Below are 27,195 nucleotides of genomic sequence, written 5' to 3' on the forward strand. Positions count from 1 at the left end.
AAGGTTTGATTTTATTTTGTTTTTTTTTAATTTCGCCTAAAGCTACACGACAGTTATTTGCGTTACCAGTCCCTAACGTAGCAGCGTAAGATTAGAGGGTTTGTTTTGAATTTCCGCGCAAAGCTACTCGAGGACTATATGTGCTAGCCGACCCTAATTTAGCAGTGTAAGATTATAGGGAAGGAGGTTAGTCATAACCGCCCACCGCCAACTCTAAGGCTTTTTTTTCAGTCAACGAATAGTGGGACTAATCGTTCCATTATAGCGGCTGAAAGAGTGAGCATGCTTGGTGCGACGGGGATTCGAACCCACAGTCCGTAGATTGCGAGTCGAACGCCTTAACCACTTGACTATGACGAGCCCGCCTTGTAAGGAAGGGAATTTTTTTTTACATTTGATTTTCGTAATTAGCTCTCGTTTTGATTAAAGCTAAGATATTTTAATGAAAAGTTAAAGATTACTCACAACAATTCGGAGGTTCTTTTGTATTTTAAACGTTCTCATAATTTAACACATTTCAAGTCTTACGTACGAACGATGACGTAATTCATAATTTGCATGTGTACTTATTTTATGTTGTTAACTATCAATGGGGTCAATATTTTGTGTTTTTTTTAACATTAAGTGTTAAAAATTAATCTCAAATATTGTTTAAAATCACTTTCTTTCCATAAAATAATTTGAAGGCTATCGAAATAATTATTAAAATTTAGTTGTAATACCAACTGTACTTTTGTTGTAGATTTTGTGTTTTATACGTGGTTTACATTTTTATATGTGACGTGTAATGAAGAAATAAAGAAATCTACTGTTAATTTGTTGTACAATTAGTTTAGAAATAAGCACATGTGTAGAGAGCTGAAGGTTCTAACGCACACCTATGGTTATTGAATGTTTGTTATTTTTTTTTTAATCAAAGTTTGTTTGTTTGTTTTGGAATTTCGCACAAAGCTACTCGAGGGCTATCTGTGCTAGCCGTCCCTAATTTAGTAGTGTAAGACTAGAGGGAAGGCAGCTAGTCATCACCACCCACCGCCAACTCTTGGGCTACTATTTTACCAACGTACAGTGGGATTGACCGTCACATTATACACCCCCACAGCTGGGGAGGGCGAGCATGTTTAGCGCGACGCGTGCGCGAACCCGCGACCCTCGGATTACGAGTCTCACGCCTTAACGCGCTTGGCCATGCCAGGCCTTAAATCAAGGAACACTTGTTAAAGTATATGATAATCTATATGTGAGTTTTAAACATGTGACTGAAATAGACGACAAGAAAAACAAACTGACCATTAATTGTTACTATTAATAAACCGCTTCTACAATTTTCGGCCCGGCGTGGCCAGGTGGTTAAGGCACTCGACTCGAAATATGAGGGTCACGGGTTCGAATCCCCGTCACACCAAACATGCTCGCCCTTTCAGCCGTGGGGGCGTTATAAAGTGACGGACAATCCCACTATTCGTTGGTAAAAGAGTAGCCCAAGATTTGGCGGTGAGTGGTGATGACTAGCTGCCTTCCCTCTAGTCTTACATTGCTAAATTAGGGACAGCTAGTGCACATAGCCCTCGTGTAGTTTTGCGCGAAATTCAGAAGTAAACGAATCTACAATTTTTGTTCGATTTCATTTTGTTGTTTTTTTTACTTACGGAGGATGAATATTAACTTTGAGTGATTTAGGGTAATTTATTTAATCATTCAGCACAAAACTTCACAATGACCTATCTTTGCTTCGATACCGAGGGTATCGAAACCCGGTTTTTAACATGATAATCCCTTAGACATACTCGTTGAGTTTCTGGTGAGAAACATTTGTAATGGATTTAAATATTGGTTATTTCAACCTTAATGGCAGTTCATGTGCACGTGGGCAAACCGCCCAGCTGAAGAACCCATAGGATTTAGAAATTGTCATTTCAAAGAAAGGACAGCTACTCAGGAGAACCCGCCGCCGCAATGACTACGTCCACCTCATAAAACCGACTAATGGAAGTTGATTATTTATACAATGCACCATTTTCAGTGCATTGTGTCTTGAACCATGAAGTTTCCGATCCGCAGCCAGGCACGCTAACAAATTTGAATCTTTAGTGTGTAAATGAACGATCATTAAGCCTCGGAAGTTAATGTTGTACGAAAGACAATGTTCTAGTTTACAGAACATCAAACAATAATTAAGTTTATATAACTAATATTTCACCACGTGCATAAAATAGCCCAGTACTGAAAAAAAAAAACGTTAAAGAAACGGAAAACTTCGAATTAAAAAGCAGTCTGACGTTTCAGATGTGAATGTTTTCAAAAGGAGAAAATGTTTTGATAAAGATATATCGATGTTTAAAAAACGCAGTACATGTTTCAAGTGATAAGGAACTGGGACTGTAAAAAGAAATTGTTGTCTTTCTTGAGCTAAGCCTTAATCAAAGGTTTCCTTTAACTGTCTTCTGGACAGTGGTTATAAAGCCGTCCAGAACAGACCCGGTAAATTACTGCAACCTGCCGATGATACTTCACAACATTTCTCACGCGAGAAACCACTTCAAAATCACGTGACAGCCACGTTATCCGTCGCAGCTGGGCAGACGTTAGAAGACACACCACGATGGTTCTCGGTAGAACGCAAACAGTAACTCCGTTGTGGGCGGGCTAACCAGTCGGAACTCCCAAGCAACGCAAAACAAAAGACCATTCAGTTCGAATCAACTGGTGTTTCTACATGTTGGTATGAACATCAGTCAGTGCGGAAGTGTTCGTTTTATTTGATGACACAAGATAGCACGGTGCATATTTTAAATGTTTCAAAAGTGATTAATTAAAAAATTAAAAGTTCAATTATAACTAAAGAGCACGAGTTAAGTTAAGTTTTACTAAATGTGAACATTCTTGAAACGTTGTCTAAAAAACCCTGAAGTTCCTTCTTCGTGCTGTTCTCAATGTAAGAAACTCTGTGTTTGTAAATATGATGTAACTCGACCAACGGTTCTGCAACCATTTTAAAGCAGGCTAGTTTCTGGATTAGAAAAGGGATTTTTTTATAAAGCTTCGGAAGCTTCAAAATGCTCGCGACAACCAGAGCCTAAGCCGGTGGAATACTTCTGGACCCTTATCCACCTGTTAGATCAACCCCTAGGAAACCCACAATGTATTGGATTCTCGTTTTTGTCTTAACACAGTACAAACTCGGTAAGTCGTTATTTCCATTTGGTTTTCGATTTTCATTCATAATAATGTGTTCTACAGCAAAGCCACATTGGGGCCATCGGCTGTGGTCGCCGAGAAAATCGAGTCCCGGATTTTAGAGTTATAGTTGTAAGTCCGGAAGCGTATCGCAGTCCCACAAGGTGGTGGTGGTCTGGGGTATTTTCTTACTAGAGACGAGGTATGTAACAGTAACTTTTAAGCCTTACTAAGATTTAGAAATACATAAAAAAAATTGTACGCTAGCTCTAAATAACTTTATAATGTATACTGATATACGAAAAGTTATGTTTTCTTCACAAAAATCGAAGAGAAATCCACTCGCAAATATGTTTATGTTTAGCCAAAGCCACGTTTGAGTAGCTCGAGACTTCCGGAGAAACTTAATCAGAAACACTGAAAGATACGTTTACGTCAACGTCCTTGGTTAGTTAAGTTCTGAACTTTATACTTCTAAGTAAGAAAAAAAAAGTGCACGTTTTTAAGACGAGTCACTCAGAATGTGAAGCATTTTGTGAGATACGTAGCATGTGTTTATTTTAATGTAACAGCTTTACAATAAACCGTCAGCTTTCAGATTATGTTTTGTTCTGCCATTCAGAATGAATTTCATGTAAGATTACACACTGTAAAAATTCTGGATATTGTATGCCTTTTAGCGTGTATTCAAACTCTTAGATTTGTTTGGTAATGTTTTAGAATAATTACATTGTAAATATTTTATCCATAAACAGCAACAACATAATAGCGAATAACTCACGATCGCAACAGTTTAGCAGTGGTTAAATGAAGACAACAACAATACAGTAGTGGTTAAATAAAGACAACAACAATACAGTAGTGGTTAAATGAAGACAACAGCAGCACAGTAGTGGTTAAATGAAAACATCAACAAAACACAGTAGTGGTTAAATGAAGACAACAGCAGTACCGTAGTGGTTAAATGAAGACAACAGCAGTACCGTAGTGGTTAAATGAAGACAGCAACAATACAGTAGTGGTTAAATGAAGACAACAGCAGTACCGTTGTAGTTAAATGAAGACAGCAACAATACAGTAGTGGTTAAATGAAGACAACAACAATACAGTAGTGGTTAAATGAAGACAACAACAATACAGTAGTGGTTAAACGAAATACAACAGCAGCACAGTAGTGGTTAAACGAAAACATCAACAAAACACAGTAGTGGTTAAACGAAGACAACAGCAGCAACCGTAGTGGTTAAACGAAGACAACAGCAATACAGTAGTGGTTAAACGAAATATCAACAGCAGCACAGTAGTGGTTAAACGAAGATCGTTAAACAATACAGTAGTGGTTAAACGAAAACAACAGCAGCACAGTAACGGTAAAACGAAAACATCAACAAAACACAGTAGTGGTTAAACGAAAACAGCAACAACACAGTAGTGGTTAAACGAAGATCAAACAGCAGCACCGTAGTAGTTAAACGAAGACAACAGCAGCACCGTTGTGGTTAAACGAAGACAGCAAAACAACACAGTAGTGATTAAACGAAGACAACAGCAGTACAGTAGTGGTTAAACGAAGATCGTTAAACAACACAGTAGTGGTTAAACGAAGATCAACAGCAATACAGTAGTGGTTAAACAAAACATCAACAGCAGCACAGTAGTGGTTAAACAAAAGACAGTTAAACAATACAGTAGTGGTTAAACGAAAACAACAGCAGCACAGTAGTGGTTAAACGAAAATATCAACAATACACAGTAGTGGTTAAACGAAGATCAAACAACATTACAGTAGTGGTTAAACGAACATCAAACAGCAGTACAGTAGCGGTTAAACGAAGACAGCAACAACACAGTAGTGGTTAAACGAAGACAGCAACAACACAGCAGTGGTTAAACGAACATCAAACAGCAGCAACCATTAGTAGTTAAAAGAAGATCAAACAGCAGCAACCGTTGTGGTTAAACGAAGACAGCAAACAACAACAGTAGTGATTAAACGAAACAACAGCAGCAACAGTTGTGGTTAAACGAAAACAGCAACAATACAGCAGTGGTTAAACGAAGATCAAACAGCAGCAACCGTTGTGGTTAAACGAAATATCAACAACAATACAGTAGTGATTAAACGAACATCAAACAGCAGCAACAGTAGTGGTTAAACGAATATCAGCAAACAACACAGCAGTGGTTAAACGAAATATCAAACAGCAGCAACCGTAATGGTTAAACGAAGACAAGAGCAGCACAGCAGTGGTTAAACGAACATCAAACAGCAGCACAGTAGTGGTTAAACAAAACATCAACAACAATACAGCAGTGGTTAAACGAAAACAACAGCAGCAACAGTAGTGGTTAAACGAAATATCAAACAACATTACAGTAGTGGTTAAACGAACATCAACAGCAGCACAGTTGTGGTTAAACGAAAACAGCAACAATACAGTAGTGGTTAAACGAATATCAAACAGCAGCACCGTTGTGGTTAAACGAAGATCAGCAACAATACAGTAGTGATTAAACGAAGACAACAGCAGTACAGTAGTGGTTAAACGAAGATCTGGCAACAACACAGTAGTGGTTAAACGAAGACAACAGCAACAAACCGTAATGGTTAAACGAATATCAACAGCAGCACAGTAGTGGTTAAACGAAGATCAACAGCAGCACAGTAGTGGTTAAACAAAAGACAGCAAACAATACAGTAGTGGTTAAACGAAAACAACAGCAGCACAGTAGTGGTTAAACGAAGACAAACAACATCACAGTAGTGGTTAAACGAAATATCAACAGCAGTACAGTAGCGGTTAAATGAAGACAGCAACAACACAGTAGTGGTTAAACGAAAACAACAGTAGTACAGTAGTGGTTAAACGAAAACATCAACAAAACACAGTAGTGGTTAAACGAAGACGTTAAACAACACAGTAGTGATTAAACGAAGACAACAACATTACAGTAGTGGTTAAACGAAGACAACAACATCACAGTAGTGGTTAAACGAAATCACAACAGCATCACAGTAGTGGTTAAACGAATATCAAACAGCAGCAACCGTAGTGGTTAAACGAATATCAAACAGCAGCACAGTAGTGGTTAAACGAAAACATCAACAAAACACAGTAGTGGTTAAACGAATACAGCAACAATACAGTAGTGGTTAAATGAATATCAAACAACATTACAGTAGTGGTTAAATGAAGACAAACAGCATCACAGCAATGGTTAAATAAAAGACAGCAACAACATAGTAGTGGTTAACCGAAGATCAACAGCAGTACAGTAGTGGTTAAACGAAATATCAACAGCATTACAGTAATGGTTAAATAAAGACAGCAACAATACAGTAGTGGTTAAACGAAGACAACAGCAGTACCGTAGTGGTTAAATGAAGACAACAGCAGTACAGTAGTGGTTAAACGAAAACATCAACAAAACACAGTAGTGGTTAAACGAATATCAACAAACAATACAGTAGTGGTTAAACGAATACAAACAACATTACAGTAGTGGTTAAACGAAGACAACAGCATTACAGTAATGGTTAAATAAAGACAGCAACAATACAGTAGTGGTTAAACGAAAGATCAACAGCAGCAACCGTAGTGGTTAAACGAAGACAACAGCAGCACAGTAGTGGTTAAACGAAAACATCAACAAAACACAGTAGTGGTTAACCTGAAATATCAACAGCAGCACAGTTGTGGTTAAACGAAAACAGCAACAATACAGTAGTGGTTAAACGAAATCAAACAGCAGCAACCGTAGTAGTTAAACGAAATATCAAACAGCAGCAACCGTTGTGGTTAAACGAATATCGCAACAACACAGTAGTGATTAAACGAAGATCAACAGCAGCACAGTAGTGGTTAAACGAATATCGTTAAACAATACAGTAGTGGTTAAACGAAGACAAACAGCAGCAAACCGTAATGGTTAAACGAAGACAACAGCAGCACAGTAGTGGTTAAACGAAGATCAACAGCAGCACAGTAGTGGTTAAACAAAGACAGCAACAATACAGCAGTGATTAAACGAAAACAAACAGCAGTACAGTAGTGGTTAAACGAAGACAACAGCAGCAACAGTAGCGGTTAAACGAAGACAGCAACAATACAGCAGTGGTTAAACGAAGACAGTAACAATACAGTAGTGGTTAAACGAAATATCAACAGCAGCAACCGTAGTAGTTAAACGAATATCAACAGCAGCAACCGTTGTGGTTAAACGAAGACGCAACAACAACACAGTAGTGATTAAACGAAATCAACAACAGCAGCACAGTTGTGGTTAAACGAAGACAACAACAATACAGTAGTGGTTAAACGAAGATCAACAGCAGTACAGTAGTGGTTAAATGAAGACAACAGCAGTACAGTAGCGGTTAAATGAAGACATTAACAATACAGTAGTGGCTAAATGAAACAACAGTAGTACAGTAGTGGTTAAATGAAAACATCAACAAAACACAGTAGTGGTTAAATGAAGACAGCAACAATACAGTAGTGGTTAAATGAAGACAACAACATTACAGTAGTGGTTAAATGAAGACAACAGCAGTACAGTAGTGGTTAAATAAAGACAGCAACAATATAGTAGTGGTTAAATGAAGACAACAGCAGTACAGTAGTGGTTAAATGAAAATAACAGCAGTACAGTAGTGGTTAAATGAAGACAACAACATTACAGTAGTGGTTAAATGAAGACAACAGCAGTACAGTAGTGGTTAAATAAAGACAGCAACAAAACACAGTAGTGGTTAAATGAAGACAACAACATTACAGTAGTGGTTAAATGAAGACAGCAACAATACACTAGTGGTTAAATGAAGACAGCAACAAACTTCAGTAGTGGTTAAATGAAGACAAATTTTAAATAAATAATTAGATCATACTAGATTCATTAAAGAGAGTTCTGATCAACGTTGATTTTACAGTAGACCACATTATTTAGGTTTCATTTGAACAATTACTGAAGGAAAGGCTGTTTTAAGTACATAGTGTTAATTATAAGCACGTTACTTATTTCTGCACAGTGCTGTGTAAAGCATTAACACTCGTCTTGTAGAGAGTAGGTCTGACTGATGTGTCTATCTACGTGTTTACACTTATTTCCTCGCAAGTTATTCTTAGTGTGACGTGTCACATGTGCAAAGTGGGTCTGGTTTGTTTGTTGTTGCTGTTTTTTTATTTCGCGCAAAGCTACACGAAGGCTATCTGCGCTAGCCGTCCCGAATTTAGCAGTGTAAGACTAGAGGGAAGGCAGCTAGTCATCACCACCCACCGCCAACTCTTGGGCTACTCTTTTACCAACGAATAGTGGGATTAATCGTCTCATTATAACGCCCCTACGGATGAAAGGGCGAGCATGATTGGTGCGAGGGGGATTCTAACCCGCGATCCTCTGATTACGAGTCGAACGTCTTAACCCACCTGGCTATGCCGGGCTAGGGGGTGTGGACATATCTGACAGGACAGTGTAGCTTGGTAACAAGGAAGAGTTCGCTCGATGTCAAAAATGGTATAATAAGTAATTTAAATATAAATTTAATATAAATATAAATATCTATATATTCTAAGTTGTTTTAAGTTTTCAAAAAGTATTCTTTTACTCTTGCTGTCTGTGTGTGTGTGTTAAACCATTCTAAACTGTTCAATGGTACGGAAGTTGTTTGTAGGACAACTTTAAAACACGTTTATGGTTCGTGGAAACAGTGTTGGGACGAAATTCAATTTCTAGGATTTCTCGAAGTCATCTTGCACAGCCGTTTCAATTCCTTTGGTGTTTCCAATGTGGTCTCAAGTACGTGTGTACCATCTGTTCAATGTGTGCTTGGAAAGAATGGTATGGACGAATCTTCTAATGACCCCAAGAACAGTTGGTACAACTTTGCTCAATATGAAGCTCGTTAGTGCTTAGTTGTTAATTAGGGATCACATGTGTTGTGGAGTGTTGGGAACTCTTGATCAATTTTATTGGTTGTTTAGTGTGAGTTTCGAGGAAGGCACTGATACTGTTGCTGTTTAATGCCATATTTATAGGATTATGGAGGAAGCGTTGTGTGTGGGGCCAAGCTGTGGGAAGCGTCAACAGATCTAAATACCCATGGATATTAATGGAACATAAAGTTTCAAGGAGAAAGACCATACCCAAAACTAGTAACCTTCACGCCTATTTCAAAGGAGGAATGTTATTGTATCCGAAATTTGGTTCTGGAGTAGATGTTCGAAGAGTCAGAAAAACTTTTTGAACTTCCTTTCATCACTGACGTATGAAGTTTGTGAAACAAATTTTTACAGCTTATATCAAACAGCTGCTGGGATCCATCTCTTTGTTTGTTTTTGAATGTCGCGCACAGCTACACGACGAATACCTGCGCTAGCCGTCCCTAATCTAACAGTGTAAGACCAAAGGGAAGGCAACTAGTCATCACCATCCACCGCCAACTCTTGGGATACTCTTTTACCATCGAGTAGTGAGATTGACCGTAACATTATAACGTCCACACGGCTGAAAGGGCGAGCATGTTTGGTGTGAAGGGGATTCGAACCCGCGACCCTCAGATTACGAGTCGAATGCATTACCTGCCTGGCCATGCCGGACCAGGATCCAAATGACACCATTACAACGCAACATGATACCACCAAATGTTAGAAAAATGATTACGAAGACCCGCACCCCACACGCACTACTCTGTAATTACATGTCCCGACCATTCTGACAAAACATACACATATATACATCGCTGATAATTTGTGGTTCTGATAAATAATTCCACTAAACATTTGATTCTAATATGCCAGAACAAACGCCATTTGCAGTTTCTATTATCATTTATCAGTTTTATTACTACTCTTTTGTTCGAGGAAAATGGTACATTAGAGCTGTTTCCAGAATGATTTTCTTAATATGTTCACTCATTGCTTTTAAACTTTACAGCCATCCTTGAAAAAACAAACCGAAATACGATATTGAATTTGAATAATGGCATAGCTTCGCTAAAATGCAGCTGAGATAACTATGTTCTACATTGATAAGCTACACGCAGTTTTATACTTGAGAAACCTTATAGAGCTGTGAATATATCTTATTTTACCAAGTGTTTTTTTTTAATAATTACAAACAGCACTCCCAGTCCGTTAAAGATTAAAACAGTAATAACTGTTCTTAAGACAAGTAAAGTTGGGATTGTTTCTTTGGTTCATACCGGGTTGCAGTTCTACAGATTTCGTTGACTAAATGACCTCATTAAATGGTAGAAAAGTTAATTACGAGAGGAGAGAATAAGTCAGTGCAGAGCGTGTGTTTCTAACAGAAGATTAATGGTAGCTTTCAAAGTCAATCTTGGTTTTGATGGCAGAAATCTCACCGTCCACTTTCTCTCTGCTGTTGTTTATTCAGTGTTTGAATCATTTGAAATATACGTTCTTGAGAGTATCCATTATTTCAAAAATTTCGGTATCTAAAAAACACACAAAACAATTGAAATTGTAAAGTTTCATCGGAAACTTCAAACTACATAGTGACCAATAGATAAATTGTTCAGGTTGAATTCTATAAGTTTTCATCAGTAATTGTTTCAACTAGATGAGACCTTTAAAATGATAAATAATTACTTGAGATCTCTGAGAAGATAAAATTCGAAGAACAAACAAATGCGACTCACAAAAGTCCATCAAAATGTCTTTAAAATTCCTAAATCCTGGTAACTTGTCCGCATTTCCATCAGTTTAGGCCTAACGTTCGTAATAATCTATTCGTTTGTCTGTTTACCTGCGATTAAAATATTTTTTTTTACCACGGAACACTGGAAATGTTATTGATCGTTTTGCAGCTAAATATTTTTTTTTGTCAAATACATCCTTTCTGAATAAATATGTTCAGGGACTAGAGTTAATCTTTATTTATTAAAAATGTCCATAAACTTCATTGTTTATAGTTAACATTGTAACATTAAATATTGTTAATGAAAATTAATATTTTTCCTCAGTTTTTGAATTAAGATTAACCTTTAGTCTGTTTCTTTTTGAATTTCGCACAAAGCTACTCGAGGGCTATCTGTGCTAGTCGTCCCTAATTTAGTAGTGTAAGACTAGAGGGAAGGCAGCTAGTCGTCACCACTCACCGCCAACTCTTAGGCTACTCTTTTACCAACGAATAGTGGGATTGACCATAACATTATAACGCCCCCACGGCTGAAATGGCGAGCATGTTTGGCGCGACGGGGATGCGAACCCGCGACCCACAGATTACGGACCTTTAGTCATCAAACCTTCTGCTATAATGTCAATTATAAAGAAGCTAGTTTAAGGATTGAAATTAATACTGATTTATGAGTTGATGCTGGATTAATACTGATTTATAAGTTGATGCTGGATTATACAACAAAAATAGTGTGGAAAATCGGTCACTAGGTGAACAGACAGGGAATATTTTTAGAGTTTCGAGACCTTGACAATCCCAAAACGAAACCATATCTAAGTTAGTTCGAGCATTTCGGAATTTCGAGAGAAATACAGAAAGAATGTACAAAAATGAAAAGATTCTACTGTTAAAACAACAACAAAAACAACTGTGTACAGTGAATTAGTTACTTGTTTGTTTTGAATTTCGTGTAAAGCTACACGAGAGCTATCTGCGCTAGCCATTTCTAATTTATCAGTATAAGACTAGAGGGAAGGCAGCTAAACATCACCACTTACCGCCAACTCTTGAGCTACTCTTTTACCAACGAATAGTGGGACTGCCCCTCATGATATAAAGCCCCCACGGCTGAAAGGGCGAGCATGTTTGGTATGATAGGAAATCGAGACCCTTAGACTGCGAGTCCAGCATTCTAACCATCTGGCCATGCTGTGCCACTTTTCTCAATAATCCAAACACTGTGGTTAAAATTATTTACGGTTAAAATTGTATCTTCTTTACTCCAAGGATAAAGATAATTTTGTTCCATCGATTTTTAATTCATTATGTTGATGTATTTTATCAAAAAAAATACCTAAAGCAAAAAGACCATTTTGTCCAATTGTAGGATACATAATAATATAATTTTTTTATCACATACATTCGCGAAATCAATCGTAGATAATGTAATAATACATGTTCATCACATACAAACGCCAAATATTCGGAGTTCCAAGTTAATTTACAAATGTCCCTGTAGGCATTACCTTACAATATTTCTAAAATTGGCTGTTAAAGGTGGGATCTCCTCTCTACTGGTTAACGATATGTGGTTAATTAAGCAAAACTTATTTTAAAGCCAATAAAAAGTACTATAAACAGTGAATGTTTCGCAATGGAATCTCCTTTATTTCTTTTATTGTGCAAACTACATCTATTTGAATTTAAGGCTAAAGGATTGAGTTTGTTTATAAATGCAATTTTATACAGATATGTTTAGGACACATTTATTGTCTGTAAGAATATAAAGGGCAGTTTAAGTTACAGTACAACTTACTTAAGATTTCGAAAACAATTGTTTTCCATCTATTGGTTTATTTGCTGTTTTGATTCAACAGTAGAAACAAAGAAGTGTTCAACCAGAACACTTTATAGAATAACTTTCAGGTGGTCGCACTTCCACATAATGAATCTCATATTACCTTTTACTCGTGTACTCATATTTTTACTTAAGAAAAATATTTATGGTATATATTTTGTGAAACGAATTGTTATTGTCAGGGGGTTTGATTCTAGTATTATAGAGACCATAACACGTTTGGTAACTCTCAAAATTTTGAAATGTACTAAGTTCTAATATCAGACTGACAGGGTAGAGATGAAAACTTATTTACATTCTTTTGGGATGAGATTTTTTTTTTTAATGTGGCGAAGGATGAAAGTGTCTCAAGTGTCCTAGATGAGTGTTCTAGATCTTTCTTCTTTTTAGAAGTTAAAAGAATTAAAGATAAAGTATCCAACGCAGAGCTGAACCGAGTGAGTAAGGACGTTCGTGCTATAATTCTGATGTGAATGAAAGCATTATTTCATCGAAACAAATAAAATTATAACTGTACAGTTTTAAACAGTGCCACAGTTTTCTCTTAATACCGTTTGTTTGGAATAAAACACACAGCTACATAATGGGTTATCTGTGATCTGCCACTCATGGGTATCGAAACCCGGTTTCTAGCGATGTGAGTCCGCTGTGTCACTAGAGGGCGTTGTTTTGATAATACCACCACTATATTCAAAGTGCTCTATAGAATTAACACCACTTTTTCTTCCACTGATGAACTAACAATGAGCTTGAGGGCTTATAACGCAAAGAAATTATGGGTTCGAGTTCCCTCTGTGTGGAGACAGTGCAGATAGTCTATTGAATAACTTTATTATAAATATCAAAATAAAACAAACATCCCGTCAAAATAGATATACGTTCGTGAGGTTCAAGTTAAAAACAAACAAACGTTTCCTGATGTTAATTTCTGACAACTACACACTATTATTAATTAAAAATAAGATAGCTCTATAGGCCAGATTTAAATCGATTACTTATAACGTTATCAATACAATTCAAATATAGTAAAATCATTAGACATTGTGAATGTTACGGAAATATATAACTAAAAATTTTTTTTATAACAATCGAAATGTATTGAATATTCATTTAGGTATTCTTGCCGTTTACAATATCTTTATTGTAATATCAGTAATATCTATCATATATGTTTCGGTCAACTTAGAAGATTTAGGCTTAACTTTAAACCTATTTACTATAAAAAACAATGCAAAATAATTTCCTTAAATGTAATAGCGAAAGAAAAATAAAACAAGTTTCCAACACTCTAATAGTAAAATTTAATGAACGTATACATAAAGATAATTGTAATACGTTATTATATGTAAATCTTTTTCTGAAAGAAAAGAATATAAGTACTGGACTAAAATTCATTATTGTGATTGAGTAGAAGTACTGGACTAAAATTCATTATTGTGATTGAGTAGAAGTTCTGGACTAAAATTCATTATTGTGATTGAGTAGAAGTTATTTGTTTTCCTCTATCGCACATCATTTTTCTCTACTTGTATATTTATGAAAAATCTTTGTTTTTAATTCGTCAAATAAGTTGGAGAGTTCCTTTGTTCCCCATTACACCAAGCATGCTCGCCCTTTCAGCCGTTTCAGTGACGATCAATCCCGTTATTCTTTGGTAAAAGAGTAGCCCAAGAGTTGGCGGTGGGTGGTAATGATTAGCTGCCTTCCCTCTAGTCTTACACTGCTAAATTAGGGACGACTAGCGCAGATAGTCCTCGCGTAGCTTTGCGCCAAATTTAAATCAAACAAACAAACACCTTCCTTTGTTGAGTTGGTCTAATGCTGTCTTATAATCAGTGAGAATTCTTGTATTTTTGGTCATATTTTAAATACTGAGGTTCATTTATTCGTTGATAAATCGTTTAAGTCGATTAGTAATCTGGATTATCTTTAAGTAGTACATAAACCTATGTTATCTTTAAGTTGTTTATTAATTTGGATTATCTTTATGTAGTACACTAACATAGATTATCTTTAAGTTGTTTATTTATCTGGATTATCTTTAAGTCATACATTAACCTAAATTATCTTTAAATAGTTTATTAATCTAGATTGTCTATTTTTCATTACATCATTTATTATTCAATCGTTCGATATTCCTGGCTTAAACTAGTTTAAACTGGCATTCAAAACTCATGACTGAAGACAATGTAATTCATCAATACCACATCCAGTGTAGTACACCAAAACTAAATACAATCAATAACTAAGGTAAAACATCACAACTTAACTCCAACTGTTACAGCATAATGCCACTGGATTAACTCAATAATTTGCAAGGTCATAGCTAATGAATCACCGCGAAATAATAACACAAGATAAGCCAAAACACTGTACACTGCTAAATTAATCATAGGTTAATATAAATATTTACGTGAATTCTAAGCCAGTTCATTAATCCAATAACCTATAACTGCGTATCTCTCTGGTTCAATATCAGCTGCTTCGTCTCGCCATCAAATTCGGTATAACACGTGCTCAAACTAACTTATTCTACAATAAGTAACCCTAACTTAAGGCAAACATTCGTAAAGTGTGGTGGTACCATTCTACCCATGTAGTCCAACACGCTAATTAAATCAACCTTTACAACGTTGGTATTCCTTTCTCGAGATGAGCTAGGATTTGAGCGCATCCACATGGATAACGTGAATTCAAATAAGAGATTTAAGGACTGGCGAGAACTTAGAAGGTTGTTCTGGTTTAATATGTAACATATGGTTGCATCTAGTATTGTACAACAGATGACACAGAAGTGGTTTGGATAAGACCATGTGCCTATTGTCAGAGCGCTGTCTAGGAAACGGTGACCATTTTCTCCTGTCTTTCTAACGTCCTAAGAAACGTCTAACTGAGCAGTTCCTAGTACATCTGTCTCATGTCACCGGAAGTTCTCTCAGCTTGACAGAGGGAAGGATCAGCAGATCAGAAGGCAATATATTTACCTTCAAGGAAGTAGGCTTAGTTCCTATACTACCCGCAGAGATAAAATAAAATTCAGCTATACGTGGCTAAGAAAAAGTAGCAGTAGATAATACCAGCGCTTATAATTAAGCAAAACAAAATGGCGTGGCTAAGCCTTTCGTCAAATGAGTTTAAAAGTGAGATAAGTGTTTCAATCATGGATCGTCAAAAGAAAATAAGAGTTTAAAATCTTAAACCTTTTTTTTGGTTAGTTAACACTAGATGGCAAGGAGAATCGAACCCACGGATCTCATATTGTAAACCAAGAATGTCAGCATATTCATACCAAGGGAGAATTTTTTGGTTGTTTTGAAATCTGAAAAACAATTGCCATTTTTGGATGTATAGAATAAAGCAATGTGGTTTTTACCCAAACAATCATCTTTTAGATGTATATTTATATGTATAAACAACAGTAAAACTTGGGTCCCCCGCTACTACAGCGATAAGTCTACGAAGTTACAACGCTAAAATCAGAGATTCGATTCCCCTCGGTGAACTCATCAGACAGCTCGATGTGGCTTTACTATAAGAACACACAAACAGTAAAACTAGGAAGGTTTTATTTCCCGCGTTTATTAAGGCATGTCGTGAAACAGTTCAAACACGGAATGTTTCCTTATAAACATATTTAACATTAGAAAAAACTACTAATGACAAAAATATATTGTATTATATTGACTGGTATAACGCACAACGTTTCAGTCACTAGAGAAACGTAATTTCTTCTCTACGTTTGTGACGTTGAGAAAATGTGTATGTTAAAAAATCAATGAAAGACAAAATCCATGAAAACTAGAACGATTTTTTTTTTCACTAGGAAGAAATCAGTTTTCCCATGATGAAGACGGACTCACCTTTCGAAAGCTCTCGGACTATAAAGTGTTTTTTTTTTTTATAATTGTATGCTCTAAACGTATATGCTCGTTTTGTTATTAAGCAGGCCCGGCATGACCAAGGGTGTTAAAGCGTTCGACTCGTAATCCGAGGGTCGCGGGTTCGAATTCCGGTCGCACCAAACATGTTCGCCCTTTCAGCCGTGGTGAGCGTTATAATAATACGGCCAATCCCACTATTCGTTGGTAAAAGAGTAGCCCAAGAGTTGGCGGTGGGTGGTGATGACTAGCTGCCTTCCTTCTAGTCTTACACTGCTAAATTAGGGACGACTAGCGCAGATAGCCCTCGAGTAGCTTTGCGCGAAATTCAAAAAAGAAAAACAAGCTTGTTATTAGGTGCAGAAGTACACAATGGGCTATTTCTAGTGTGCCCACCATGAGAAACAAAGCTCGTTTTATTGACTGGCCACTTTATCAATGGGAGGTAATAAGTAAGCAGAGTAAAAGAAAAAAATATACATATAATTATCTTCTTATGGATATTTTTAAAGTATTTATATTATAGTGGTGATGATAGAGTTTCTAGGTCATGAATAAGTACGTTGTACTATTTCCGTTCTTTGGGTCATATAATGTTTCTAAAAACCTTCTTAGTAGAGAATGGATAACTGTGCTAGTGAAAGGAGACACCACCTATGTGGCTGTAAGACAGATGGAATAAAATGACGTCACAAAAGGAATTATATGTCGTCACTTCCTGTTTTGCAAAAGGCTAGGCAATAGACACAGCTCTGTGCTTTAAGCTCCTGTAATTATTTAATCGCATATAGTCTTCACTGTGATTTAGCGCTGATATCTTTGTAGTTTTTTAAACGTTTCGACTTTATTATCAACAGGTAAGAATATAAGTTAGATTTCTTGTTCGTTTCACACACGACTTTCCACTCAGATTTACACGCAGCTCCTGAGGAGCTTATATTTTTTTATTTAAAAAATCGACATTATAAAACGTGATAAAAGAAATAAAGGTCAGATCACCTAATTAACACACTAACTACATCTGTGAAGTATTCTGTTAGCAGTAACTTATCAAATGTAGTAACATACACCACACATGCATCAATTCCACTCTGAATATATCTTACAATGTACAATGAAGATTAGTCCTGAAATTACATAAAGGTGTAATGTTCAGTATTCCACAATCTTACAGGTATTACTCTAACAATTCTCTTCTATACGTGTATATTTACTTTAGGTATCAATTATTACTCTAATTATTCTCTTCTCTACACGTGTACTTACACTAGGTATCAAGTATTACTCTAATGATTCTCTTCTTTACACGTGTACTTACTTTAGGTATCAAATATTACTCCAATGATTCTCTTCTATACGTGTATATTTACTTTAGGTATCAAGTATTACTCTAATTATTCTCTTCTTTACACGTGTACTTACTTTAGGTACAAGAACTACTCTAATGATTCTCTTCTATACACGTGTACTTGCACAAGGTACAAGTATTACTCTAATGATTCTCTTCTATAGGCGTGTACTTACTTTAGGTATCAAGTATTACTCTAATGATTCTCTTCTTTACACGTGTACTTACACTAGGTATCAAGTATTACTCTAATGATTCTCTTCTTTACACGTGTACTTACTTTAGGTATCAAGTATTACTCTAATGATTTTCTTCTATACACGTGTACTTACACTAGGTATCAAGTATTACTCTAATGATTCTCTTCTTTACACGTGTACTTACACTAAGTATCAAGTATTACTCTAATGTTTCTCTTCTTTACACGTGTACTTACTTTAGGTATCAAGTATTACTCTAAAGATTCTCTTCTATACACGTGTACTTACTTTAGGTATCAAGTATTACTCTAATGATTCTCTTCTATACACGTGTACTTACACTAGGTATCAAGTATTACTGTAATGATTCTCTTCTTTACATGTGTACTTACTTTAGGTATCAAGTATTACTCTAATGATTCTCTTCTTTACACGTGTACTTACTTTAGGTACAAGTATTACTCTAATGATTCTCTTCTTTACACGTGTACTTACACTAGGTATCAAGTATTACTCTAATGATTCTCTTCTATACACGTGTACTTACACTAGGTATCAAGTATTACTCTAATGATTCTCTTCTATACACGTGTACTTACACTAGGTATCAAGTATTACTCTAATGATTCTCTTCTTTACACGTGTACTTACTTTAGGTATCAAGTATTACTCTAATGATTCTCTTCTATACACGTGTACTTACTTTAGGTATCAAGTATTACTCTAATGATTCTCTTCTTTACACGTGTACTTACTTTAGGTATCAAGTATTACTCTAATGTTTCTCTTCTTTACACGTGTACTTACTTTAGGTATCAAGTATTACTCTAAAGATTCTCTTCTATACACGTGTACTTACACTAGGTATCAAGTATTACTCTAATGATTCTCTTCTTTACACGTGTACTTACACTAGGTATCAAGTATTACTGTAATGTTTCTCTTCTTTACATGTGTACTTACTTTAGGTATCAAGTATTACTCTAATGATTCTCTTCTTTACACGTGTACTTACACTAGGTATCAAGTATTACTCTAATGATTCTCTTCTATACACGTGTACTTACACTAGGTATCAAGTATTACTCTAATGATTCTCTTCTTTACACGTGTACTTACACTAGGTATCAAGTATTACTCTAATGATTCTCTTCTATACACGTGTACTTACACTAGGTATCAAGTATTACTCTAATGATTCTCTTCTATACACGTGTACTTACACTAGGTATCAAGTCTTGCTCTAATGAATGTAGGGTATAAAAATGTCTTAACTGAAATAGTGTATCTTAAAAAACAACAGAAAGCAGAACTACTGGTTTAGGTAATTACCTTTAGTAATATTAAACTGTGCAACTCGTTAAACTGTGTTTCACAAGTATAACTGAAATTTTGAGTTAGAAGTTATAAAACTATAATTTAGATATCGCATTTAAAGTTATACGTAAGAGAGTTAAACCTCTTATTTGTTGCATGATCGAATCATGTATATTATTATGTTGCTACGGTTACGTCTTCCAAATTAGCTACTTTCATTGGCTTGTTTATATCTCGGAAATAGAATACAAAGTAATACGTATATATATTTGTATATCCAATAGTTATATAGAGTTCATGAGGTCCAATCAATGAGATCATATGTAAGTGTATACGTAAAGGTATTAACGAATATATTCACCCCTGAATTCATTGACCATTGATTTCCGCAGAATGTTTCTCTCTATAAAATGTAGTTCGTAGATTGAGCTATAATAAAATGTTTGTCCGAACCTTCCCAAGATATTCTAACTCGGTTCATCAGTATAAAGTGACTTGTGTTTGTATTCTTTACTTGTCCCTGACTCACGTGGTCAGTGTTGAGTGAATTGTGTTTGTATTCTTTACTTGCCTCTGACTCAGGTGATCAGTGTAAAGTGACTTATGTTTGTGCTCTGTACTTTTTTCTGACTCAGATGGTCAGTGTTATATGACTTGTGTTTGTTTTCTTTACTTTCTTCTGACTGACGTGGTCAGCGTAAAGTGACTTTTGTTTGTATTATTTATTTGTCTCTGACTGACGTGGTCAGTGTAAAGTGACTTGTGTTTGTATTATTTATTTTCCTCTGACCCAGGTGGTCAGTGTTATGTGACTTGTGTATGTTTTCTTTACTTGCTCACTGCTATTTTGTTTATTTAAAGTGGTTGTTTTGCCTGGTAGTGATTTGTTTGGAAATATCCCCAAGCAACGGTAATTACAGTGAGGAAACTGTTACAGTTAGAATTCTTAAATTATTTCACCAAATATAAAAGTAAGAATTTGTACCTCCCTAAAATCGGTTTCACCTGCAAGTAGCTCTCACGCTTACATATAACTATATTTATGTGTGTGGAATGTGGGTCCAACCACCGTAGTCGTCTCAATAACTTAGGGTAATTTTTTATCCCACCTTGTAGCTTGTACTCCGGGATCCCTTCAATTAGTGCAGCGTTTTTAATTTTGTATATTTTTGTTTCAGATTGTTTTTAGCCATAAATAATATAATTAGTCAGAGGCTTAGATTTGCTACTTTTAACACAGTCCTTCCTTTTTATTTCGTTTGAATGTAATTCGCTTAACTTTGTCAGTATTAAGTTTTTCCAAATATATATATGTATATCTGTGTGTGTGTGTGAGGTTATTTCGTCCAGACCACAGTGCTGCTTATTGGTTGCTTAAAACGGAGGCTTATTAAATAATTTTACTGAAACTAATGTCACTAACTCGGAATTTAATATTATTCGTCATAAGTCTTTATAGCAGCAAAAGTTGTTTTTTTTTTCTGTCCCATTAGTAATACTATTACATTTGGAGAAAAAATTAAAACCTAGAATTTCTTAACGAGCAAAGTCTACAATTACTTGGAATTTCAATTTACATACAAACGTAGTTCCTTACAAAGAGAGCACAACATGCTCTTGTTAAAATGTTAAATGAAAGAAGTTTGCTGAGAGAAACAGTTCTCGATTAGATTTTATAATGTGATACAAAAATCGGTGATTTGTTAGTCTTTGTTCGTACCTCGAGACAGCAATATTACTTATTGCACTCCAGTAATCATAAAGATTTCCGTTGTTGAAAGGAGAAAAATAGTATCGTATAATACAGAAATGCAAAGAAGTAGGTTTTTGACATTTTGGTCCCTCTATAGAACATCGATAAGTTTACGAATTTATAACGCTAAAATCCGGGGTTCGATTCCCGTGATGGACGCATCAGATAGCCCGTTGTAACTCTGTTCTAAAACAAAACAAGCAAACAGAATTGAGCACATTGATATGAACTGACAGGCCAACAGAAAACAGAATTTTGGTCCCTTGATGAAAAGTCAGTAAGCTTTCAGATTAAGAGCCCTAAAATCCGGGGTTCGATTCCTGTGAAGGACGCAGAAGATAGTCGATTGTGGCTTTGTTTAAAACAAAACAAGCAAATATAATTCAACACATGAAATAAACTGATAAGTCAACTGAAAATAGCATTTTGATGAAAAGTCAGTAAGCTTTCAGATTAAGAACGCTAAAATCAGGAGTTTGATTCCCTGTGATGGACGCAGAAGATAGTTCATTGTGACTTCGTTTTAAAACGAAAAAAGCAAACAAAAACGAACACTTTGAAATGAACTTACAGGCCAACAGAAAATCGCATATACTTCAAGAAGAAGGGTCTTACACACGCTATAACCGTAGAATCAATAAAGTAACTTCCGATAAAAGTAAGATGCATACATAGATGAAAACTATAAACCGACCCGGTAACGACTATCGCTAATTACATATACTCTTCCTAAGCCATTACTTATAATGACTAGAATACATTGTTTTATTAGTTGAGTATCCTCACTGCTAACGACGTTTTCGGCCATAAACCCAGTAACACTTGACAGACTGAAGACCAACCCGGTTGTGAGTATATTAAGAGTCGATAGACGACATCAGTTTTCGTACGAACCTACATTTGCGGCTTCTTGTAATTATAGCCATTTTTTATTGTTTATTACCTCTAATATATATATCCTACAGTTTATTACAATAATATTTATAGGACAAAATTAAACTTATAAAAACATTACTTATAAATTAAGATTGGAAATTAAGAAAAATCGACATTCCTAAAGTTAGTAACGAACGTTTTGCAGCGCCTTTCTAAACTAAACATCTTATTCTCACAGATTTCTTGGATGCTTTGTCAAGAGAAGGACCTACGTTCATTGTTGAACCTCCAGATAGCGTTAATTTTGCCAATGATACAGGAACAGTTATTCCTTGTTCTGCTCAAGGCAACCCTTCACCTGCGGTGACCTGGACGAAGGAAAACGGGAAAATTGTAACTAATGTCCCCGGTCTTAGATACGTTCGGCCAGATGGTTCATTGGTTTTCACACGGTTTGGTGCGACGGAGTACCAGCAAGAGGTTCACGACGCCACCTATCGCTGTGTTGCCTCCAATGTCGTAGGGACTGTTGGAAGTAGAATAGTTCGAGTAAAAGGAGGTAGGTGTCGCTAATAATATTATCTACGCTACTGATGACTACACCATTTTTTTTGTTTGATAAACAAAGCTACATGTAGGTTTATTTGTGCTGTACCCGCCACTGGTATCGAAACCCAGATTTTTGCGGTATAAGCCCAAAGACTTTGCACTGAGCTACTGATGGGCACTTTATTTTGATAGAGAGGTCTGGGTAGGAAGATATTTATACAGCTATATAAATATATTTTTTACTTTAAAATATCACCAAGCTATATTCCGTATCTCAAAAAAAAAAAAAATTAGTAGGATCCAGAGACACAAACCAAGACTTGAAAGTACTGTTTCTATGACTGTTTAGAACAATAAATTATAGTTTGGGTTTCGTTTCCTTTTTTTTTTTTTTTTTTGCAATTCGCGCAAAGCTGCACGAGGGCTATCAGTGCTAGCTATCCCTAATTTAGCAGTGTAAGACTAGAGGGAAGGCAGCTAGTCATCACCACCCACCACCAACTCTTGGGCTACTCTTTTACCAACGAATTGTGGGATTGGCCGTCAAATTATAACGCCCCACGGCTGGAAGGGCGAGCGTGTTTGGCGCGACGGGGATGCGAATCCGCTACCCTCAGATTGCCCTCAGATTAACCACCTGGCTATATAAAGAAGGACTGTTACTGTTAGTTAAGTATGCAAGAAATTCGCCATAGTTTTGTTAGAAGTTGTAAGCTACAGAACGCACGCTGTGAATGTGATTATACGTTTGCTTTGTACGTACAATAAATAATTTATTCTGAACTAACCAAAGAAATATAATCATAACTCTTCCTGTACCAGAAGGAACTTTATTAAAGTGAATAATCACAAACAAACGACTTCATTTGAAGCACTCTAAATGTTTGTCACACGAGTGTTTGTTATCTAATGAATATTTCAAGACAGTACTTTAATTTTACACACATCGATTGGCCATAATGACATACCTAAATATTTCATTATCCTGATGCAAAATCAATTTTTCGAGTTGTGTTTTTTGTTGATGTGTTATGTCACAGCGATATGAAAGACACCCTTATTTTCCTACCTTAACAAGTATAACGTTTTTAACCTCTGACCGATAAATATTTTTATGTTTATATCAAAATAATTATACTGTTACTTCAAGATGACGTCAAGACATCACATAAATCATCAAAACTGCAAAAAGATTTTTTTTGTGTATATATACACAAATAAAATAAAAATTATTAATCTGGAATAGTTTCATCGTTTGTTTTGAATTTCGAGCACATCTACACGAGGGCTATCTGCGCTAGCCGTCCCTAATTTAGCAGTGTAAGACTAGAGGGAAGGCAGGTAATCATCACCAATCCACCGCAAACTCTTGAGCTGCTCTTTTACCAACGAATAGTTTGATTAACCATCACATTATAACGCCTCCACGACTGAAATGGCGAGCATGTATCGTGTTGTGACGAGGATTCGAACCCGCGACCCTCAGATTACTAGTCCAGTGCCCAAACCACCTGGCCATGCCTAGCCAATTTGGAATGGACAGTTGTTTTTTTTTCACGTCTTCAGCACGTTTCGGAATCTTCAGTTGCTGCTGTTCACCCCTTTGGACATGGGACCTTCTGAAATACCGTCATTCATGTTTTAACGCAGTAGTGCCGTAATGATTTTAACAGTTTCATACAGTGACGTTTGCTACTAAACAAACAGTTGTGTTCTTGCTGGTATGTATGGTACAAATAGTTCAATATATGTTGTTTTACTAATTATAAACGGTTCATTGGGCGATGTTAGGTTTTAAGTAAACTCATCTTCGTTGACCTAAAAGTTGCGAAAACTAGAGGTCAAACATTTGTAGGTAAGAAGTTAGTAAGGGAGTCACTTGACTTGTATGATATCAAAAACAACTGCTCCGTCTTAAGTAACAGGTACAGACTTATTTTATTTATTTTCAAACTAGTGGGATAATGAGATTTGTATCGATTCATTCTTTTGGCCTACAATACCATAGGTTATGATACATAAGGCAAATGTTCTTCTCTCATATTTTATTGGAAAGCCATGTTAGCATGCGACTAGGAGCACCGATAACAGGTGACTCACCAGATCAGAAAATAGCATTTAGCGCTACTACGTGATTGCTGGATCAATAGCCGAATGAATGCGTTTTTAATAAAAAGAAAATGTTCTCTGAGGTATCTATTAGTAGATTACTTATATTTATGCATTTATGTCCTCTGTTAAACGTACATTAAGAAAGTGTAAATCGAACCTTTCAAGTTAATATTTACTCGTGGAACACGATTTATTGTTGAGCAAAAAGTCGCACATTGGGGTATTTGCGTTTTGCTCACCCTCAATAAAACACTAAATAGAAGATTTAAGTTACTTACTAGACTAATCAAATGGACAAGTTGCAAGTTAAGCTATGAGCGTGAAACAAAAAAATCGTATGATAGTAAATGAAACACTAAAATAACTGAGTTAGTGACTAAAATATTAAGTAACTAATTCCGAATTTGGAGACAAAACAATAAATTTAAAAAGAATTCTAAAATTGTAATCGTTGGTGGAGTTCCGTATGGTGTTTATAAAGAGAATTTAGGTCATTTATTAAGTTGGACAAACGGATGACAGAAGACTTTTAATTATAATAAATGAAAAATATTGCATGTTTGTTATCATAATTCGAATTATAAGCATAATTTGGATGGGAATAACCTTAACAGTACCATTAAGGTAAAGAATCTTGGTGTGATGGCTGATTTGTCTCGAGAGCTATCCAGGCATTTGTTGTATCCACAGTAATATTGAATGCATGTCAGAAGAGGTTATAATTTCATTTTGGAGGTCACTGGTTCGGGCATTATTGAAGTGTTATGTTCAGTCTTGGGCTCCTCACCTTATGAAAGACACTGACTTGTTAGAAGGGGTTTAGAGAAGGGTTTGTAAAATGGTAACTGGGATGGAGGGCTTGTTATACGAGGAGAAATAAATATCTTTCAAGTTGTTTTGGATTAAGCAAAAAGCTACACAATGGGCTATCTGTGCTCTGCCCACCACAGGTATCGAAACCCGGTTTTTAGCCTTGTAAGTCCACAGATGTAACGCTGAGCCACTAGGGGGCCTTTGAAGTTGGTTTTTCTTGAAACAATAAGAGCTAAGATTGTCTTCAATGTGTTTTCATAGTTAACAGCGTGAATTATAGAACCAGGAAACACAAATACAGATTTAAACAAGGTAGAAGCCATCTTCAGTTAAGAGAATTTCATTTTCAAACCGAGTTCTTGGCCTACGGAATGGTTTGCCTTCGGATGTTGCAGAGACGGTAAATTTGAGTGACTTTAAAAGAAAGCTTGATAGACATGTGAATCACAAACGCTGGCTTTAATATTTTTCTTTAATAGTTTTAGTTTGACTTAGAGGATGGGACAGAAGAGATGGACCAATAAGTCTCTTGTTGTCCCTAAACATTGTGCTACGCTGTTGCTATAATTACATTATCATATTAACAATGCTCGCATCAAACGCCATCTGTTTGTTTGTTTGTTTGTTTTGGAATTTCGCACAAAGCTACTCGAGGGCTATCTGTGCTAGCCGTCCCTAATTTAGCAGTGTAAGACTAGAGGGAAGGCAGCTAGTCATCACCACCCACCGCCAACTCTTGGGCTACTCTTTTACTAACGAATAGTGGGATTGACCGTCACATTATGCGCCCCCACGGCTGGGAGGGCGAGCATGTTTAGCGCGACGCGTGCGCGAACTCGCGACCCTCGGATTACGAGTCGCACGCCTTACGCGCTTGGCCATGCCAGGCCTAACGCCATCTGTTGTATTATACAGTAATATAAAGTAGAGTGTGTAGGAATGCACACATTCTTTATGCGTTTGTTTGTTTTTGAATTTCGCACAAAGCTACACGAAGACTATCTGCGCTAGGCTTCCCTAATTTGGCAGTGTAAGACTAGAGGGAAGGCAGCTAGTCATCACCACCCACCGCCAACTCTTAGGCTACTTTTTTACCAACGAATAATGGGATTGACCGTCACATTATAAGGCCCCCAAGGCTGAAAGGGCGAGCATGTTTGATGCGACCGGGATTCGAACCCGCGACCCTCAGATTATGAGTCGCACGCCTTAACACGCTTGGCCATGCCGGGCCAGTTTCTTTATTCGAATATCAAAAGTGTATTTTAGACTTAAGCACTGCTGCTTCACGTTGCCGAAGATGCAAACGACGCTAAATTCCCACACACAAAAAATAACGTCCAAGTCTTTTGTTCCGTTCGAATGTTTTCATAATCTGCAAAACTTCCATTTCCTGCCGTCTTGTGACCATTATTTGATCCCTAGAATAGTTTCTATGGCATATGTATCTTAGGCCTTGGTTGTTGAGCATTTATATATATTTAATGTTTATCTCCAAAGGTAAAAACAAAGTTCGGAAATTACATCAATCACGGATATGACATCACACGGAAATAACAAAATATTTTTGTGTTTATTTTCGTAACGTTTCCAAGTTTATTACCTGTTATTCAGTAGGAATAGCTTTATAATCTTATTTTACATTCAATAAATGTGGCCCGGGATGGCCAGGAGGT

The 27,195-nt window shown here is 36.2% G+C and overlaps 1 protein-coding gene across 6 annotated transcripts in view; it reads left to right on the top strand.

The window, feature by feature from the left end:
- The first annotated feature begins 2,602 nt into the window (after positions 1-2,602).
- LOC143246627 (cell adhesion molecule Dscam1-like) overlaps positions 2,603-27,195 on the top strand; it is a 254,917-nt gene continuing 230,324 nt past the window's right edge. For 5 of the 6 annotated variants that reach the window (XM_076493668.1, XM_076493670.1, XM_076493666.1 and 2 more), the window contains exons 1-2: positions 2,603-3,183; positions 22,284-22,604. In XM_076493668.1, the coding sequence (XP_076349783.1) occupies positions 3,141-3,183; positions 22,284-22,604 (364 nt within the window). In that variant the 5' untranslated portion in view covers positions 2,603-3,140. The remainder of the gene's footprint in view (positions 3,184-22,283; positions 22,605-27,195) is intronic. The other variant, XR_013026080.1, reaches the window with a different exon arrangement.

Source organism: Tachypleus tridentatus, chromosome 3, assembly GCF_004210375.1.
Source record: "Tachypleus tridentatus isolate NWPU-2018 chromosome 3, ASM421037v1, whole genome shotgun sequence".
Classification (NCBI taxonomy): Eukaryota; Metazoa; Arthropoda; class Merostomata; order Xiphosura; family Limulidae; genus Tachypleus; species Tachypleus tridentatus.